The following is a 21,428-nucleotide window of genomic DNA, read 5'->3' on the forward strand; positions in this document are numbered from 1 at the left end:
TGTCACTGTTGAGTGGTTTTTGAAGAAGAGCTTCTAGGTAAGTCATAGAATTCCCTTATCTGCCTAGATACTTGATATGTTTAAATTTTATATTAAGCTTAAGTTTAGTAAATAGCCAGTTAAAGGATTACTATACCAAAACAACAACAATAACACTTGTATATACACTAGCTAGAAAAGCAAAAGAAAAACATAAAATAACTAATAATAAACACCAATAAATATGCATTTCTTATTTGATAGAAACTAAAAAACTTTAATGACAAAAAAAGAAATATTGACTAAATAGTGAGGCATTCCGTGCTCCTGAAAGGACTCCTAAAAGTAATGTGCAAACTTACGTCCAGTCAAAATGCCAATAGATGATTCTGAAAATCAGTTGGAAAAATAATAGATGAGGATATCCAAAATAATTGAGGATTACTAAATACTGAGAAGCTTTAATGATGAAATAATAAACAGTGAGGTAAATGGATCAGATTATATATTCTACAAACTAATTAAAAGATACTATGAAGATGGCCATCCAAATTTTGTGATTAAAAACAAATTATTTTAAAAATGGTGTTAAGGCAACTGGAGAAGAAACATTTTTTTTATGAAGATGGCCATCCAAATTTTGTGATTAAAAACAAATTATTTTAAAAATGGTGTTAAGGCAACTGGAGAAGAAACATTACATCCCTACCTGACACTGCACCAGAAACTGATTTCCAGGTGTATAAATGAGCTTCACAAAAACAAAACTTTAAAAGGAAAAAAAAGTATCAATTTAAAAATATGTGGAGTTTTCTTTAAATTATAAATATTGATACAGTCTTGGTCTAAGGAAAGCACTCTGAATTATGATTTCATAGACAGAAACTTTGATGGGAAAATGGGCTAAGTAAATATTTAAATTTTTTAAATAAAAATCCAAAATTTAGCTAAAAATCAAACAAAGCCCTCTGGATATATTTGTAATATATTTATTAGGAAAGCTTTATCCTTTATATAAAAATACTGTATCCTTCATATAAAAACATATTTAGATTATGTCCTTAATCCTTGAAGACTATTAAAAGAATTTAGAAAAACTAAACTCCTGCCACAGAAAAATGACCAAACATGAACAGGTAAAGAAAAAAATGTAAAAGACCAATGAGCATATGTGCATCATTCAGCTTTATTATTAATCAAATATATATCAATAATCAAACACGTGCTATTTAACATAATTTGTAAATATAATGATCAGGAAGGTTGTTTATCTCTCCATGTTATTAGTGGGAACTTGTAATGGTAAAAAAAGAAAATCTCTATTTCAGAATATGTATCAATGACATTAAGTGTCTGTAGCCCATGAGATACCAAAGTATTTAAATCTCTGTGTCTTCCTTTAAGACTTAACATCTTTTCACCTACCTTGGTTTCAGACCCCTGTCCCTAACTTCCCATGTTTGTGTGTGTGTACATGTGTATACGTGTGCGTGTGCATGTGTGTGTAGTTTTGGGGTGTGTATGAAGGAGTGAAGGAGACGACAACTTGTGTTTAGTTTACTGATGTTTTCACATATGTTAATTTTCCTGCCACTTTAAAAAAAAAATTTACAGTAGCTTAATTGATGGTTTTTCAGTGATGCATCTTAATATGGAAATCTAGCGGCTTAGTAAAACAAGGAAAGAAATGTGTCAGTGTGTTTCAAGATGCTTTTAGAGTAGACGAGTGTCTCTCTTCAACGTATTTTAAACATTGGTGGTACAGTGGTTAAGAGCTACAGCATGTTATGGCTTCTAACCAAAAGGTCGGAAGTTCAAATTCCCCAGCCCCTCCTCGGAAACCCTCAGTCCCATAGGGTCCCTAGGAGTGAGAGTAGACTTGACAGCAATGGGTATTTTGTAGATCAGAATACAGGTAAAAGCCTTCTGCAGATAGACTCAAAATCAAAAGATCGTCCTCAAAATCAGACACGCAAAGTCATCTAACTGGAAACGCGTGGTAAACACCATATGAGCCAGTACCCTTAAATCCTATAAATATTTATATTCGGAAAAATACATTTGGAACGTCGTCACAAATGGATATCAGTGTATGTAGTTTTGATTTTTAAAAATTTTAAACTTCACAATAATAATAACAATAAAGATTTTGTTACTTATTACACGTTTAATATCAAACAATCAAAAAATAACCCACACAGAAATCCTGTGAGGAAAGTGCAATTATTATCACCATTTAAGACGTGAGGAGAGTGAGACATGGACTAGCTTGCCCAAAGACTCATAATTAGAGGTGGAATCAAACCCAGAGAATCTGGCACTTTACCCTGCCGTGATCGCTCCAGGAAAACTTGGAACAATGTGTATTTGACTTTAAAGCAATGAGATTGTTTCCTCTAATCTCTCAAGCAAACTCTTCTTTTGCTCTTAATCTCTCGTTTGCTACCATTCGTTCTCCGCTACCAGAATTTCTTGTAATCACTCATATATAACATGTAATAACTTGTTACCTTAACAATTTTAGAGGAAACAGTATGTATCACAATTCAGATCTTTAAGTGACAGAAAATATTGATAGAATGATAAAAATAAATGTCGTTTATGTGTTTTCATAATTGTTTATTTTGATATAAATTTCATTTTTTCCAGTATATTTGTATGTTTCCGATTTAAAAAATATGAAGCAAGAGATCCTTTCTTAATATGATGAAGAAAATATGTTTCTAACTAATGCCCCAAAGCCAAATTTAATGGTCAGAAAGAATGTCCTTCAATTAAAGTTGAAAAAAGGCAAAATTGCTGTTTATCGCTGCTTAAGTAAACATGATTATGGAATGTCTAACCATTGTAATAAGAAAAGAAAAATAATTTGTCATTTTAAATACTATAAGAGATGATGTGTGATGATCATTACCTGCAGATTATTAGATGTTTATGTTTAAACATCTGTACGAGTGGGATTGACACAGTGGCTGCAACAATGGGCTCAAACAGCAATGATTGTGAGGATAGCGCAGGACCGGGCACTGTTTTATTCTGTTGTACATAGGATCGCTATTAGTCAGAACCAACTTGACAGCACCTAACAACAACATATTTAAAACACAGCTGACATTCCACATTTAAAATAAGATTGCAAATATATTACGTATGCATTCTTGTTGCTAAGCTATTACTACTAGCATAGCGTCTGGAGTGTATGGCTTAGGTTTTGAAGAAAACCCACGGAGAAAAGGTTCAGATCTTTAAATTTGTTGTTGATTCTTTCTCCTCAACTCTGCGTATAATTCTGAAATTTATTAAATGGAGCTGTATTGTATAAATGCCCCACATTTTATTGATGGAGTTTTAGGTTATGGCCATTTTTTGTTCATTGTTACAAATAAAACTCTTTTACACGTTTCTTTCTCTTTCGAATGCAATTGAAACTCTATCTTTTATATGCAATATTGTGTTGTTAGCTGCCGTCAAGTCTGCTCTGACTCATGGCAACCTTATATACAACAGAACGAAATGTTGCCCAGTCCTGTGTCATTCTCACAATCTCTAGTCTGTTCAAGTTCATCATTGTGGCTATTGTGCCAGTCCATCTCACCAAGGTTCTCCCTCACCCTTGTTGGCTCTCTACTTCACCAAACATGGTATCTTCCTTAAGTAGAAATTGGCCATTCCTGACCCTGGTGGTGCAGTGGTTAAGAGCTATGGCTGTTAACCAAAATGTTGGCAGTTTGAATCTACCACCTGCTCCCTGGAAACCTTATGGGCTGTTCTGCTCTGTCCTATAGGGTCGCTAGGAGCCTGAATTGACTTGACGGCAAGTGTTTTTTTTTTTTTTTTTTTTTAGTGACATGTCCAAAGCAAGCTAGACAGACAGTGTTCTGTTGTGATCCATAGGGTTTTCATTGGCTACTCTTTGGAAATAGGTCTCCAAGCCGTTCTTTCTAGTCTGTCTTAGTCTGGGAGCCCTGATGAGATATGTCCACCATGGGTGACCCAGCCGGCATTTGAAACACCAGTGGCATAGCTTCTAGCATCATAGCAACATGCCAGTCCCCACAGTATGAGAAACTTAAAGACAGGTGATGGTATAGGAACTATAGTGTTGCATAAAAATATTTGTATTTAGGTTATTTCTTTAATGAAAAAGGGTATTAAAAGAAACTGTTGTTGTTAAGTGCCGTCGAGTCAGTTCCGACTCACAGCAACCCTATAGGACAGAGCAGAATTGCCCCCTAGGGTTTCCAAGCAGCGGTTGGTAGATTTGAACTGCTGACTTTTTGGTTAGCAGCCGAGCGCTTACCACTACACCACCAGGGCTCCCTAAAAGAAACTAGAAGAAATGAATTTCCCCAACTGAAAAATGAACAACAGATATCTTTTATTATTAATCAAATACATTTATATTAACAGTGAAAGAAATTCAATTAAAACAATTTTTAAAATAACAAATACCAAAAGTATATGACACTAGTTGTTAAGAGTGTGAGGAAACAGAAGATCTCAGTGTTGCAGCTTGATGTGCGTAATGATTAAATATTCTCTGGGTAGCTATATGAGTTTTTTTTTTTATCACATATTAAAAATATGTCCGTAGGTATCAGCGACCCTGAAAATGTGCGGTTTTTGACTCAGATGTATTCTTTTCTTTTAATTTATTTTTGTTTACAATCAGAAATTAATACTGACAAGTGTATATTTTTATTTATGCAAGTAAAAAAATTTTTTTTTAATATTAGCAGAGAATCATCATAATTTCTATTTTTCATTTCTGCTTCATGTATTACCTATTTTGCCGGAACTAGATAACTGTTAAAGAAATAATTTACATTCTTGTTTTGCTCATAATTTTGATAGGAAAAATGTCTTTTGGTGCTTCAGTATTAATCAAGCTGTTGGTTGTTGGATTGAAGTAGAAATGCATTCCATATTAAGGGAGTAAACTTCTGGTAGTAAATCTATAAATCTAATTTTTCAAAGATTTTTGACAGGAATAACCCAAACCAAAAACCAAACCAGTTGCCATGGAGTTGATTCCAACTCATAGCGACCCTATAGATGTTGAAATTAATCAAAAGATTTTTTTGGCTTTTATTAAGATGACCATTTTTTCTTCTTACTTGATGTAACAATGTATACTATTTTCCTAGCTTTCAAATATTAGAGTGTTCTTGAGATTAGACCACAGTAGATGAGTTTTAATAGTGTTTATGTATTTAATTTACTAAAACTTTGTTTCAATCTTTGTAGATCAGGATACATATGAAGAAGGAGATGTTAGTTTTACATCTAAGAATCTAGAGCAACCTGAGAGATACACAGATCAAATTCAAACAATTGGAGTTGACCAGTCTCAAAGATTGAGAAGTATGTATGAGATAAATGAGTAAATAAATAATATTCACAGAACACTTGAAAATGTAAAAAATATGTTTTTTAGTATGAATCAGCTTTACTTATGGTTTTATAGTTTGATTTTTCTTTAAGTTGTCTATTTTATAACTTAATTTACAAAAAACTGGAGCTCTACAGAGCTAGTAAATGCTGCAATGCTATTACCACCACTCATCACTTCTCATGGTCTTTACTATTCCAATTATTATACTGCATTTTTAATTTTATTTGGCCAAGAAACCTGCCTTTTCCTTTTTCTTGGAATTATGTTCCATAGGATACCAGTTTAGGAAACACTTTTCTAGGAATTGTATACAGCTATTTATTACAAGCGGTTTTTTAAATATGATATTCTCCTGGTCTTTACATTTCAATTCTTACCAAGTATAATTATCTGCCAAAACATTTTGCTTATTAACTTATTTTTTTTATATTATTACATAGTTCCAAGGGAGAAGCAACATTTGGTATTTATCTACTGGAGCTTATTCTTGATATTTTTACTTATTATTAACTAGAATTTATTCTTGATATTGGTATATATTTTCAAGAAGTAATAAAGAACACATTTTGTTTATTTAATTGGTTTCAAGTGGATGTTAGTGAAAGTAGGACATTATTAGAAAGATTGGAAAGAGATTTTTACTTGGACTTTTGATTTAGTTGATATACTTGAAGACTTAATTTGTCTCTGAGTTTCTTATGAAACAAATCAAAACAGGACATTTTAAGTTATTTTTGTTAATTTTAACTTATTTTGTAACACAAAAAGGACATAATATTTTCCTAGCCTTCAAATACTGTAGTGTTCTTGAGATTAGACCACAGTAGATAAACTTTAATAGTGTCTATGTATTTAATTTACTAAAACTTTGTTTTTTACCAACACTTGTGTGTCCATATCCCAATATGTTAAATATTGATGTCCCATCCTTATCCCTCCCATATTACTGCCTTCTTCTTCCCACCCCAGAGGTAATAAAAGACCAAACTGGATGCTGAAAGAGACTCTCAAATTTGCTCTTGAACAGAGAGTAGCTAAAGCAAACGGAAGAAATGGTGAAGTAAGAGAGCTGAACAGAAAATTTCAAAGGGAAGCTTGAGAAGACAAAGTAAAATATTATAATCAAATGTGCAAAGACCTGGAGATAGAAAACCAGAAGGGAAGAACACACTTGGCATTTCTCAAGCTGAAAGAACTGAAGAAAAAATTCAAAACTCGAGTTGCAATATTGAGAGACTCTATGGGCAAAATTTTAAATGAAACAGGAAGCATCAAAAGCAGATGGAAGGAATACACAGAGTTGCTGCGTCAAAAAGAATTGGTCAGCATTCAACCATTTAATCAGGTAGCATATGATAAAGAACCAATGGTACTGCAGGAAAAAGTCCAAGCTGCACTGAAGGCATTGGTGGAAAAAAAGGCTCCAGGAATTGACAGCATACCAAATAAGATGTTTCAACAAAGGGATGCAGCTCTAGAGGTGCTCATTTGTTTATGCCAGGAAATTTGGAAGAGAGCTACCTGGCCAACTGACTGAAAGAGATCCATATTTGTGTCCACTCCAAAGAAAGGTGATCCAACAGAATGCATAAATTATCAAACAATATCATTAATATCACACACAAGTAAAATTTTGCTGAAGATAATTCAAAAGCAGCTGCAGCAATACATTGACAGGGAACTGCCAAAAATTCAAGCCAGATTCAGAAGAGGATGTAGAATAAAGGATATCATTGCTGATGTCAGGTGTATCTTGGCTGAAAACAGAATACCAGAAAGATGTTTACCTGTGTTTTATAAACTATGAAAAGGCATTCAACTGTGTGGATCATAACAAATTATGGATAACATTTTGAAGAATGATAATTCCAGAACACTTAATTGTGCTCATGCAGAGCCTGTACATAGACCAAGAAGCAGTTTGTTCAAACAGAGTGAGGGGACACTTCATGGCTTAAAATCACATAGGTGTGTGTCGTGGTTGTATCCATTCACCATACTTATTCAGTCTATATGCTGGGCAAATAATCTGAGAAACTGGACTATATGAAGAAGAATGTGGCATCAGGATTGGTGGAAGATTCACTAACAACCTGCAATATGCAGATGACACAACCTTGCTTGCTGAAATCGAAGAGGACTTGAAGCACTTACTGATGAAGATCAAAGACTACAGCCTTCAGTATGGATTACATCTCAACATAAAGAAAACAAAAATCCTCACAACTGGAACAATAAGCAATGTTATGACAAATAGAGAAAAGATCGACGTCAAGAATTTCATTTTACTTGGATCCAAAATCGACACTCAGAGAAGCAGCAGTCAGGAAATCAAACAATGTATTTTACTGGGCAAATCTAACGTAAAAGAACTCTTTAAAGTGTTAAAAAGCAAAGTTGTCACTCTGAGCACTAAGGTGCGCCTGACTCAAGCCATGATATTTTCAGTTGCATCATATGCATGTTATAGCTGGACAATGAATAAGGAAGACTGAAGAAGAATTGATGCCTTTGAATTATGGTGTTGTCAAAGAATATTGAATATACCATGGACTGCCAGAAGAATAGACAAGACTGCCTGGGAAGAAATATAGTCAGAGTGCTTCTTGGAAGTGAGGATGGCAAGACTTTGTTTCACGTACTTTGGACATGTTATCAGGAGGGACCAGTCCCTGGAGAAGGACATCACTCTTGGTAAAGTAGAGGGTCAGTGAAAAAAAGATCCTTGACAAGATGGATTGACACAGTGGCTGCAAAAATGTGCTCACATAACAACCGTTTTGAGGATGGCACAGGACCGGACAGTATTTCATTCTGTTGTACATGGGATTGCTATGAGTTAGAACCATCTCAATGGCACAAAATAACAATGAAAAATTCATGCCACCCTGTCATCACCAGGTCCGCTTCACTCACATTACAGGCTCAGCCCTGGTAGACATTTTTATTTTACTCCCTGGAGAATAAGTTTTAGAGTCCATCAAAATCAAATTCAATCCAAGTTTTTACCCTTAATAACTGTGCGACTTTCTACAATATGCCTATCCTCTCTAAACTCTAGTTCCCTCATCTGTTAAGTGGTGATAAAATATTTAATTCCTAGAGCCCTGGTGACTCAGTAGTTAAGAGCTTGGCTGCTAATCAAAAGGTCAGCAGTTCAAATCCACCAGCTACTCCTTGGAAACCCTGTGAGGGAGCTCTACTCTGTCCTGTAGCATGGCTATGAGTCAGAATCGACTCGACAGCAACGGATTTTTTCTTTTTTTAGAATTCTTATGAAGATTAAATGAGGTAATATTTGAAAAGTGTTTAGTATAGTATCTGGCACCTAGTAGCTTTTTGGTAGGCTTTTTAAAATTACCATGTTTTTTGCAAATAATGTGACCACATCAATAACGTACCTGAAGATATAGTGCACATAGTGTGCCTAGGAAAATAATGCGAGAGGAGGTTGTGCAGTTGGCAAAAAAAAAAATGTGAATTATTTGCATGTAAATATGATGTTAGACATGTTTGTATTGAATGATTAGTGCATTAAATTCTGACAAAATAAAGTCAAATAATTATGAGTTAAAGATATCGCCAACTAGTTTTATGTAATGTAATTTACCTTAAACAAAATATTAGTTTTAAATCCACTAACCTGGCGCTGTCTTATTATTCCAGTTCAAAATGAAGGAGCCTCAGAACTTCCAAGTACACCAGAAAATCTTTCAGCATTATCTCCGTCAATTAGTGACCTAATAGTTCAATTAGATTTAAACAAAGTGGTTGGTAAGTAAAGATTTACAACGTTTGGACACAGTAGAACACAGTCTAAGAGTTAGTGTTTCAACTGTACATTTGCTGTTAAAAGAAAATAGTAAATTCAAACATGGAGTAATCTTTCTTTCCCTTATGATGATTTCATTCTCATCATTCGATCTAGGTATCTATCAGTATCTACCTGTAAATAATTTAGTATGTGCTTTTTGCTAAACCTAACAAACGTTAACTATGTAGTGCTTAATATGTTTACCTGCTCATGAAAGTGCCTTTCTCTTTTATCTTGAATTTTCATAACATAAATGTTATATGATCAATTCTTTAGAGAACATAATTTCATTACTTATACCATCTTTTGTAATAACAAGATCGGATACAAATGGAACTAGCAATATCTGTGCAATATGACTGCTTTGCGATCTGTTATAAAAATGGGAAATTTCTAATCGTGACCATGTAGTGAAAACTGCAAGAAGTTAAATGCTAAAGTTAACGACGATGGTATCAGGAAAAAATCAGCTCTCACTTTTGAGCAGTAGCTAAAGGTAATGAAATGCTGTATTTCTCTAAGATATTCAGGTTTTATAGTTACATCTACCCATGAAAAAATTATTACTGATATTCGTGCAGGAAAAATAACTATTTTTGCAAGTGTTAAACTCTCTATCCTTTTCCTCCTTATTTTATTCTGGCAGTTTTCTATCCCACTATCCATTCTCCCCTCATTCTTTGTTAAATATCCACCACCACGACCAGTTGCCCTCAAGTCGACCCCTACTCAGGACAAACCCATGTTTGTTGGAATAGAACTGTGCTCCCTAAGGTTTTCAATGGCTGATTTTTCGGAAGTAGATCACCAGACCTATCTTTCCTTTTTTTTTTTTTTTTTAATTTTTATTGTGCTTTAAGTGAAAGTTTACAAATAAAAGTCTCTCATACACCTTGCTATATACTCCCAGGTTGCTCTCCCCCTAATGAGACAGCACACTCCTCTCCACCTTCTATTTCCATGTCCATCTGGCCAGCTTCTGTTCACCTCTGCCTTCTCATCTCCCCTCCAGACAGGAGCTATCCACATAGTCCCACCTGTCTACTTGTTCCAAGAAGCTCACTCCTCACAAGTAACATTTTCTAACTTATGTTCCTGTCCAAACCCTGTCCGAACAGTTGGCTTTGCGAATGGTTTCCGTCTTGGGCTAACAGAAGGTCTGGGGACCATGACCTCTGGGGTCTGTCTAGTGTCAGTAGACCATTAAGTCTGGTCTTTCTATGAGAATTTGAGGTCTGCCTCTTACTGCTGCTTCCAGGGTTCTCTGATGTGTTCCCTGTCAGGGCAGTCATTGGTTGTAGCCACGTACCATCTAGTTCTTCTGGTCTCAGGCTGATGTAGTCTCTGATTTATGTGGCCCTTTCTGTCTCTCGGGCTCATAATTACCTTGTGTCTTTGGTGTTCTTCATTCTCCTTTGCTCCAGGGGGGTTGAGACCAATTGATGCATGTTTGATAGCTGCTTGCTAGCATTCAAGACCCCAGATGCCACTCACCAAAGTGGAATGCAGAATGTTTTTGAATAGATTTTATTATGCCGGTTGAACTAGATGTCCCCTGAAACTACGGTCCCCAAACCCCTGAGCCTGTTATGCTGGCCTTTGAAGGGTTTGGTTTATTCAGGAAACTACTTTGCTTTTGGTTTATTCCACTTGTGCTGACCTCTCCTGTATTGTGTGCTGTCTTACACTTCACCTAAAATAGTTCTTGTCTACTATCTAATTAGTGAATATCCCTCTCCCTCCATCCCTCCCCCTTCTCGTAACCATCAAAGAATATTGTCTTTACTGTATAAACTATTTCTTGAGTTCTTATAATAGTGGTCTCATACAATATTTGTCCTTTTGCAAGCGACTAATTTCACTCAGCATAATGCCTTCCAGATTCCTCCATGTTATGAAATGTTTCACAGATTCTTTACTGTTCTTTATCGATGCGTAGTATTCCATTGTATGAATATACCATAATTTATCTATCCATTCATCTGTTGATGGGCACCTTGGTTGCTTCCATCTTTTTGCTATTGTAAACAGTGCTGCAATGGACGTAGGTGTACATATATCTCTTTGTGTAAAGGCTCTTATTTCTCTAGGATATATTCCAAGGAGTGGGACTGCTGGATCCTATGGTAGTTGTATTTCTAGCTTTTGAAGGAAGCACCAAATTGATTTCCAGAGTGGTTGTACCACTTCACATTCCCATCAGCAGGGTATAAGTGTTCCAGTCTCAAAACAACCTCTCCAACATTTATTGTTTTGTGTTTTGTGGATTAATGCCAGCCTTTTTTTTTTTTTATTTCAGTACGATAGAATCTCATTGTAGCTTTGATTTGCATTTCTCTAATGGCTAACGATTGTGAGCATGTCCTCATGTATATGTTAGCTACCTGAATGTCTTCTTTAGTGAAGTGCCTGTTCATATCCTTTGCCCATTTTTTAACTGGGTTATTTGTCTCTTTGTTGTTGAGTTTTTGCAGTATCATGTAGATTTTAGAGATCAGACACTGACTGGAAATGTCATAGCTAAAACCTTTTTCCCAGTCTGTAGGCAACCTTTTTACTCTTTAGGTGAAGTCTTTGGATGAGCATAGGTGTTTGATTTTTAGGAGCTCCCAGTTACCTAGTTTCTCTTTTGGTGTTTGTGCATTGTTAGTAATGTTTTGTATACTGTTTATGCCATGTATTAGGGCTCCTGGAATTGTCCATATTTTTTCTTCCATGATCTTTATTGTTTTAGATTTCATATTTAGGTCTTTGATCCATTTTGAGTTAGTTTTTGTTCATGGTGTGAGGTATGGGTCTTATTTCATTTTTTTTGCAGATGAATATGCAGTTATGCCAGCACCATTTGTTAAAAAGAATGTCTTTTCCACATTTAACTGACTTTGGACCTTTGTCAAATATTAGTTGCTCATATGTGGATGGATATGTGTCTGGATTCTCAATTCTGTTCCATTGGTCTATGTGTCTGTTGTTGTACCAGTACCAGGCTGTTTTGACTACTGTGGTGGTATAATAGGTTCTAAAATCAGGTAGTGTGAAACCTCTGACTTCATTCTTCTTTTTCAGTAATGCTTCACTTATCAAGGGCCTCTTTCTCTTCCATTTGAAGTTCATGATTTGTTTTTCTATCTCCTTAAAAAATGTCGTTGGAATTTGGATTGGAATTGCTTTGAGTAGAATAGATATTTCTATAATGTTGAGTCTTCTTATCCATGAGCATGGTATGTTTTTCCACTTATGTGGAGGTCTCTTTTGGTTTCTTTCAGTAGCGTCTTGTAGTTATCTATGTATAGGTCTCTTACATCTCTGGTAAGATTTATTCCTAAGTGTTTTATCTTCTAGGGTTGTTGTTGTTGTTGTTAGGTGCCATCGAGTCGGTTCTGACTCATAGCGACCCTATGCACAACAGAACAAAACACTGCCCAGTACTGCACCATCCTTACAATCACTGTTATACTTGAGCTCATTGTTGCAGCCACTGTTTCAATCCACCTCGCAGAGGGTCTTCCTCTTTTCCACTGACCCTGTACTCTGCCAAACATGATGTCCTTCTCCAGGGACTGATCTCTCCTGACAACATGTCCAAAGTATGTAAGACGCAGTCTTGCCACCCTTGCCTCTGAGGAGCATTCTGGCCGCACTTCTTCCAAGACAGATTTGCTCATTCTTTTGGTAGTCCATGGTATATTCAATATTCTTTGCCAATACCACAATTCAAAGGCGTCAACTCTTCTTCGGTCTTCCTTATTCATTGTCCACCTTTCACATGCATACGATGTGGTTGAAAATACCATGGCTTGGGTCAGGCGCACCTTAGTCTTCAAGGTGACATCTTTGCTATTCAACACTTTGAAGAGGTCATTTGCAGATTTGCCCAATGCAATGCATCTTTTGATTTCTCGACTGCTGCTTCCATGGCTGTTGATTGTGGATCCAAGTAAAATGAAATCCTCAACAACTTCAATCTTTTCTCTGTTTATCATAATCTTGCTCATTGGTCCAGTTGTGAGGATTTTTGTTTTCTTTATGTTAAGGTGCAGTCCGTACTGAAGGCTGTGGTCTTTGATCTTCATTAGTAAGTGCTTCAAGTCTTCATCACTTTCAACAAGCTAGGTTGTGTCATCTGCATAATGCAGGTTGTTAATGAGTTTTCCTCCAATCCTGATGCCCTGTTCTTCTTCATATAGTCCAGCTTCTTGGATTATTTGTTCAGCGTACAGATTAAATAGGTATGGTGAAAGAATACAACCCTGACGCACACCCTTCCTGACTTTAAACCAATCAGTATCCCCTTGCTCTGTCCCAACAACTGCCTCTTAATCTATGTAAAGTTTCCTCATGAGCACAATTAAGGGTTCTGGAATTCCCATTCTTCGCAATGTTATCCATTGTTTGTTATGATCCACACAGTCGAATGCCTTTGCATAGTCAATAAAACACAGGTAAACATCCTTCTGGTATTCTCTGCTTTCAGCCAGGATCCATCTGACAACAGCAATGATATTCCTGGTTCCACATCCTCTTCTGAAACCGGCCTGAATTTCTGGCAGTTCCCTGTCGATATACTGCTGCAGCCATTTTTGAATGATCTTCAGCAAAATTTTGCTTGCATGTGATATTAATGATATTGCTCTATAATTTCCACACTCGGTTGGATCACCTTTCTTGGGAATAGGCATAAATATGAATCTCTTCCAGTCAGTTGGCCAGGAAGATGTCTTCCATATTTCTTGGCACAGACGAGTGAGCACCTCGAGCTCTGCATCTGTTTGTTGAAACATCTCAATTGATATTCCATCAATTCCTGGAGCCTTCTTTTTCAAGGCCAATGCCTTCAGAGCAGCTTGGACTTCTTCCTTCAGTACCATCGGTTCCTGATCATATGCCACCTCTTGAAATGGTTGAATATCAACTAATTCGTTTTGGTATAATGACTCTGTGTCATTTAATATTTAATATTTTCCCCATAGAATTCTTCACTATTGCAACTTGAGGCTTGATTTTTTTCTTCAGTTCTTTCAGCTTGAGAAACACCGAGTGTGTTCTTCCCTTTTGGTTTTCCATCTCCAGCTCTTTGCACATGTCATTATAATACTTTACTTTGTCTTCTCGAGACACCCTTTGAAATCTTCTGTTCAGTTCTTTTACTTCATCAATTCTTCCTTTTGCTTTGGCTGCTCGAAGCTCAAGAGCAAGTTTCAGAGTCTCCTCTGACATCCTATCTTCTAGGGGACTACAGTAAATGGTATTGATTTGGTGATTTCCTCTTTGATGTTCTTTTTGTTGGTGTAGAGGAATACACCTGATTTTTTTATGTTTATCTTGTATCCTGATACTCTGCTGAACTCTTCTATTAGTTTCAGTAGTTTTCTTGAGGATTCTTTAGGTTTTTCTGTGTATAAGATCATGTCATCTGCAAATAGAGATATTTTACTTCTTACTTACCAATCTGAATGTCCTTTATTTCTTTATCTAGCCTAATTGCTCTGGCTAGGACCACCAGTACAATGTTGCATTAAAGTTATGATAAAGGGCATCCTTGTCAGGTTCCCATTCTCAAGGGAAATGCTTTCAGACTCTCCATTTAGGATGATGTTGGCTATTGGCTTTGTATAAATACCCTGTATTATGCTGAGGAATTTTCCTTCTATTCCTATTTTGCTGACAGTTTTTCTCATGAATGGGTGTTGGACTTTGTCAAATGCTTTTCTGCATCAGTTGATAAGATCATGTGGTTCTTGTCTTTTGTGTTATTTATATGATGGATTACATTAATTGTTTCTCTAATGTTGAGCCATCCCTGCGTACCTGGTATGAATCCTATTTGGTCATGGTGAACTATTTCTTTGACATGTTGTTGAATTCTTTGGCTAGAATTTTGTTGAGGTTTATTGCATCTAAGTTTGTGAGGGATATAGGTCTGTAATTTTCTTTTTTTGTGGTATATTTACCTGGTTTTGGTATCACAGATACGCTGGGTTCATAAAATGAGTTTGGGAATATTCCATCTTTTTATGCTCTGAGATACCTTTAGTAGTAGTGATGTTACCTCTTCTTTGAAAGTTTGGTAGAACTCTCCAGTGAAGCTGTCCAGGTCAGCATTTTTGTTGTTGTTGTTGGGAGTTTTTTAATTAGCTGTTCAATCTCTTCTATTGTTATGGGTTTATTTAGTAGTTCTACCTCTTTTTGTGTTAGCTCAGGTAGATAGTGTTTCTCTAGGAATTTCATTTCTTCTAGGTTTTCAAATTTGTTAGAGTACAATTTTTCATAGTAATCTGATATGATTCTTTTAATTTCAGTTGGGTCTCTTGTGATACCGCCCATCTCATTTCTTATTTGGGTTATTTGTTTCCTCTTCTGTTTTTCTTTTGTCAGTTTGGCCAATGGTTTACCAATTTTATTAATTTTTTCAAAGAATCAGCTTTTGGTCTTGTTAACTCTTTCAATTGTTTTTCTGTTCTCTATTTCATCTAATTCTGCTCTAATTTTTATTATTTGCTTTTTTCTTGTTCCTTTTGTAGCTCTCTTTCTATTTGTTCAGATTGTAGGGATAATTGTTTGATTCTGGACCTTCTTCTTTTTGTATGTTTGTATTTATTGATATAAATTGACCTCTGAGCCCTGTTGTAGCTGTGTCCCAAAGGTTCTGATAGGAAGTGCTTTCATTCTCATTGGATTCTATGAATTTCTTTCTTTTTTTTTTTAATGTCTTCTATAACCCAGTCATTTTAGAGCAGGGTATTTTTCAGTTTCCAAGTCTTTGATTTCTTTTTCCTGTTATTGAGTTCTACTTTTATGGCCTTATGGTCAAAGAAGACGCTTTGTAGTATTTCAATGGTTTGGGATCTGCTAAGGCTTGCTTTATGACCTAATATGTGGTCTATTCTAGAGAATGTTCCATGTGCACTGAAAAATAAAGTATATTTGGCTGTTTTTGGGTGGAGTTGTTTGTATATATCTATGAGGTCAAGTTGGTTAATTGTGGCATTTAGATCTTCCATGTCTTTGTTGACCTTCTTTTTGTATGTTCTGTCCTTCACCTAAAGTGGTGTGTCAAAGTCCCCTGCTGTTATTGAGGAGCTGTCTATCTCACTTTTTAATGCTGTTAAAGTTTGTTTTATGTATCTTGAAGCCCTGCCATAGAGTACAGAAATATTTAATATCGTTATATCCTCCTGGTATATTAACACTTTAATCATTGTATAGTGTCCTTCCTTATCATTTGTGGTTGATTTAACTTTGAAGCCTATTTTGTCAGAAATTAATATTGCCAGTCCTGCTCTTTTTTGATTTGATTTTTTGATTGTTGTTTGCTTGATATATTTTTTCCCGTCCTTTGAGTTTTAGTTTGTCTCTTTAAGTATAAGGTATGTGTCTTGCAGGCAGCACATAGATGGATTGTGTATTTTTGTCCGTTCTGCCACTCTCTGTCTCGTTATTGGTGCATGTAGTCTATTTACATTCAGCATAATTATGGGTCGGTATGAGTTTAGTGATGTCATTTTGTCTTTTTTTGTGTGTTCTTTCTTTTTCCGAGTTAATTTTTTGTGCTGAGTAGTTTATCTTTATACATTGTCTTTTCCTCTTATTAACAATTTTTTTATTTTGTTTTTACTGAGTCTTTTTTTTTTTCTTGTATTTTATTGTTATGTTAGTCTCCTTTGTGGTTACCTTAATATTTACCCCTATTTTTCTAAGTTTAAAGCTAACTTTTATCACTTTATATAGCCTTGACTTTCTCTCCATCTGAAAGATACATGACTACATTTCTTAGTCCTTTTTTATTGGTTTAATGTTGCCTTCTTTTACACAATGACATTGCTGTTTCCCTGTTTTGAGTGTTTTTTTTTTCTTGATTTATTTTTGTGATTTCCCTATTTGGCTTGACATCTGGTTGCTCTGTCCTGTGTTCTAGTCTTGGGCTGGTATCTGATGTTATTGATTTTCTGACAGGAGAACTCCCTTTAGTATTTCCTGTAGTTCTGGTTTGGTTTTTATGAATTCCCTAAACTTCTGTTTATCTGGAAATGTCCTAATTTCACCTTCATATTTGAGAGACCAGGCGCTCCTTGGAAACTCTATGGGGCAGTTCTACTCTGTCCCATAGGGTCGCTATGAATTGGAATTGACTCAGTGGCACTGGGGTTTTTTTTTTGGGTTATTTGAGAGACAGTTTTGCTGGATGTATGATTCTTGGGTGACAATTTCTTTCCTTCAATTCTTTATGTAAGTCATCCCATTGCCTTCTTGCCTGCCTGGTTTCTGCCGAGGAGTCCAAGCTTACTCTTGTTGACTCTCCTTCGTAAGTGACTTTTCTTTATTCCTAGCCTCTCTTAAAATTCTCTCTTTTTCTTTGGTTTTGGCATGTTTGATTATAATATGTCTTGGTGACTTTCTTTCAAGATCTACCTTATGTGGAGTTTGATGAGTCTTGGATAGATATCTTCTCATCTTTCACGATATCAGGGAAGTTTCTGCCGAAAAATCTTCAACAATTCTCTCTGTATTTTGTGTTATCCCTTCCTGTTCTGGTACTCCAATCACTCATGGGTTATTTCTCTTGATAGAGTCCCACATGATACTTAGGGTTTCTTTTTTTTTTTTTTTTTTTAATTCTTTTATCTGATTCTTCTTTGAATACATTGGTGCCAAGTGTTTAATCTTCAATCTCACTAATTCTGCCTTCCACTTCTTCAATTCTGCTCCTCTTTCTATTGGGTTGTCTAATTCTGTAATTTTATTGTTTATCTTCTGAATTTCTGACTGTTGTTTCTCTATGGAATCTTGCAGCTTATTACATTTTTCGTTATTTTTAATTTCTTCAACTGCTTTATCTGCATGTTCCTTGGCTTGTTCTGCATTTTTCCTGATCTCCTTCCTGATGTCTTGAGGAGTTCCATGTATTGATCTTTTGTATTCTGCATCTGGTAATTCCAGAAAGCCACCTTCATCTGGAAGATTCCTTGATTTTTTGTTTTGAGAGCTTGTTGAAGCAATCATGGTCTGCTTCTTTATGTGATTTGATATTGACCGTTGTCTCCAAACCATCTATAAGTTATTGTATTGGTTTATTTTATATTTGCTTACTGTATCCTATCTGCTTGCTTTGTTTTGTTTTGATATCCCCATATAGGCTGCTTGAGTGAGCTAGCTTGATTATTTTCACCTTTGAAACTCTAATGTTCTGTCACCAGATGGCTATTGCTGTTACCAGGTATATAAGCCTAGGAGTTCATTCATTTTTCTTGTATGGATTCAGCTCAGGTGTCCAGGTAGTTGATCATCAAGTATGTGGTACAGGCTCTGTCCTACAGTCTTAGAGAGGCAGGGGTGATTGGTGTAGGTAAAGGTATCTAGTGGCAGCAGGAGTTATGCTCTGAATAAGGCTGGGGGTTTACAACCATTCCCTGAGTGTGTGTCCCTGTTCTCTAGAGTGCACAGGTGGGTGGTTTATGCAGCCAGACCATGGACATCCCATGCTTTTGGTTGTAAGGACTGGGAGGTACCAGTTATCCTTGGACCCCTGTTGCAGGTGGCTAGGTGACATGGGTAGGTGAGGACCCTGTTTAATGAGCAAAGCAGTGTCAAACATCAAATACCCACCTCTCCACTGCACAGCTGAAACAGTTGCAGTCTGCTAACAATGGCCTATTCTCCTGAAATGGGCCCACACAGGCCCATACAGAGGTGAAAGGTATTCAAAGTCTGCCAAGTGTTTGTGCCTGGACAGGAGCCACTTGTGTCCTGAGCTCCCCAGCTTAGTGGAGCTGGCAGGTTATCTTTTCCCCAACTTCTTAGTTTATTCTTTCTCCAAGGCCAGGAGAATGGCTCAGGGCATGCGGCAGGACCCATCTCAGGCCCAGGGAAATCGACATCCGCTGAGGCTGGCTTGGGGTTTGGGGGCATGGTAAAATAAATGCAAGTACTTAGCTTTCAGCAAGAGTGCCATACTCCTCTGGTTCCAGAGGTGGGTGAGTAGGCTGTGTAGCTGGTTGTCTCTCCCTGAGGAAACCGCATCCAGCATGCTACAGCCAGCCCCACCGCAGTTGCTCCAGGGAATGGTGCCTGAGGGTTCCTAGCAATTCAGGTCCAGCAACTCCTCTCTGCTTCTGAACTGTCTCTCCCTCCCCTTGCTGCTAAGACCATTTTCTAACTTTGCCTTTGATGTTCAGGGCTCCCAGCTTGTCACATATATAATTATTTCACTTTTTGGGTGGGTCTTTTTTATAAGAGGGATCACCAGAAGTGTCTGATTACTCCACCATCTTGGCTTTGCCCCCTCAGACCTATCTTCTGAGGCACCTCTGAATGGACTTGAACCTTCAATCTTTCACTTAGCAAAGTCTACATTTCTCAATCTTTGTTGTAGCTGGGTGTGACCAAATCTTTTTCAGTAAGATATAAACTGTGGTGTTCTGTGGCAGCTTCCAAATCACTACCTTAAAAGGCAACAGGCATGGTATTATGCCCCTTCTCTCTATATTTTTTCTTCTTATGGCCTGGAACACATATGTGATAGCTGGAGCTCTAGCAACCATATTGGACCGTTACAATGAGGATAAAATTCTAGGGATGGCAGAAATGAAATTTGAGAATGGGGATCTGATTGCTTGGTTGCATTGCCACACTAGCCCTGTATTGTTTAACTTCACACTTTTTATTTAATAAAATTAAATGATGTACATCATTAATTTGGATTTTCTGTTCCTCACAGAATATGCTATTCCTAAATTGAAACAGTGCTTGTTATTGTGAAATTTTTTATAACAAATTGTTTCTTTGCAAAAGATATCATTTAGCAATCTGATAATGAGAACGCAACAACCTATAATTGTCAGTTAGCTATTGCTGTGTAACAAACTACCCCCATACTCAGTTGCATAAAATAACAATCATTTATTATTATTACAGCCCAGGTGTCAGGTTTAGCAGAGACTTGATTATCTAAGCTGGGCTCAATGTCTTGATAAAGCATCTGCAGTTCGAATGGCCAATTTGTGCATCTGTGTGTTGACTGGGGCCTACTCTGTTAGATTAACTTGACTTGGGTGGCTTGGCTGAGTAAGTCCTTCTCCATGAGTCACCAGGAATGTTCTTCTCATGAAGTTGGCATATGTGCTATAGAGCAAGCTGAAATATGCAAGGCCTCTTGAGACCTTGGCTTGGAACTGGCACACTATCACTTCCAATTCACTGTATTGGTTGAACCCAGAGTCAATGGGGTGGGAAAATATATTCTACCCCATTTGAGGTAGATACTGCCAAGACACATAACAAAGGTCATATATTCTGGGAATGGTGAAGAATTGGTGTCATTAATGCAATCTACAAGACTAATGAACATGGCTGCTTGTAATAAGGATAAAGTAATTATTGTTATTATGCTCAGATGAAAAAAATCACCTAAAGAAACCTGGAGTTATAGTTAACTTATGCAGCATTATCTTCTTGAATAAATGGATCTTTACATTCTGTGTTTTGAAATAATGAAAATATCTTATGGAATTCCATATCTATTATAATTTTCCTTTAGAGAACTAATAACTAGGTTATATGATCTCTATGATTGCTTCCAGTTTTAAATTTCTGTAGTTGAAGTCCAATAATGCTACATGGAATTTGTCAAAACATGAAGCCTGAGTTTTTTGTAAAAGTATTCATATTAATAATGAGTTTATTCCACAAGCTCATTTGCCTTCAGGATTTGCAAACCTGAAATAATTAGAGAACTTACTTTTAATATTTAATACTAACTGATACATAAGTAGAAACCTTACTATTCCGATATCACTAGAAAATTGAAATATCATAAGCTTTGGAGATATTGGGAAACCTGCATGAGTTTGAAATGAGTACAGTGCAAACATGAGTCCACTGGAGAATTGAAGAGGATGTTTACATAGGGAGTGGTTGGTAGGGGCTAATCTTGGGGTTGGAAGAAGCCTATTCTCATTTACCTCTCTAAGTTTTCTGGGCCTAATATCTCTCCAGGACACATCCATTCAAATCTTTCATTTGAAACTGGCTCATAACCACACACCAAACACAAAAATTAATTCCATGTGGATTAAAGATTTAAATGTAAAAGACAAAACTAAAACTTTCAGTAGAAAATATACGAGGATAGCTCTGACCTCAGTGTGGCAAGTGCTAGCTAGCTGTTCACCCAACCAATTTCCTTTTCTTTTGGATTCACAACTAGGCTATATTTTCCAAGCTGTCTTGCATTTAGGTGTGGCA

The 21,428-nt window shown here is 36.4% G+C and overlaps 1 protein-coding gene across 1 annotated transcript in view; it reads left to right on the plus strand.

Moving 5' to 3' along the window:
• CCDC7 (coiled-coil domain containing 7) overlaps nt 1-21,428 on the plus strand; it is a 422,824-nt gene that overhangs the window by 365,518 nt on the left and 35,878 nt on the right. The window contains exons 35-36 of the mRNA XM_049881615.1: nt 5,227-5,343; nt 9,041-9,148. Coding sequence (XP_049737572.1) covers nt 5,227-5,343; nt 9,041-9,148 — 225 coding nt within the window. The remainder of the gene's footprint in view (nt 1-5,226; nt 5,344-9,040; nt 9,149-21,428) is intronic.

Source organism: Elephas maximus, chromosome 4 (assembly GCF_024166365.1).
Source record: "Elephas maximus indicus isolate mEleMax1 chromosome 4, mEleMax1 primary haplotype, whole genome shotgun sequence".
Lineage (NCBI taxonomy): Eukaryota > Metazoa > Chordata > Mammalia > Proboscidea > Elephantidae > Elephas > Elephas maximus.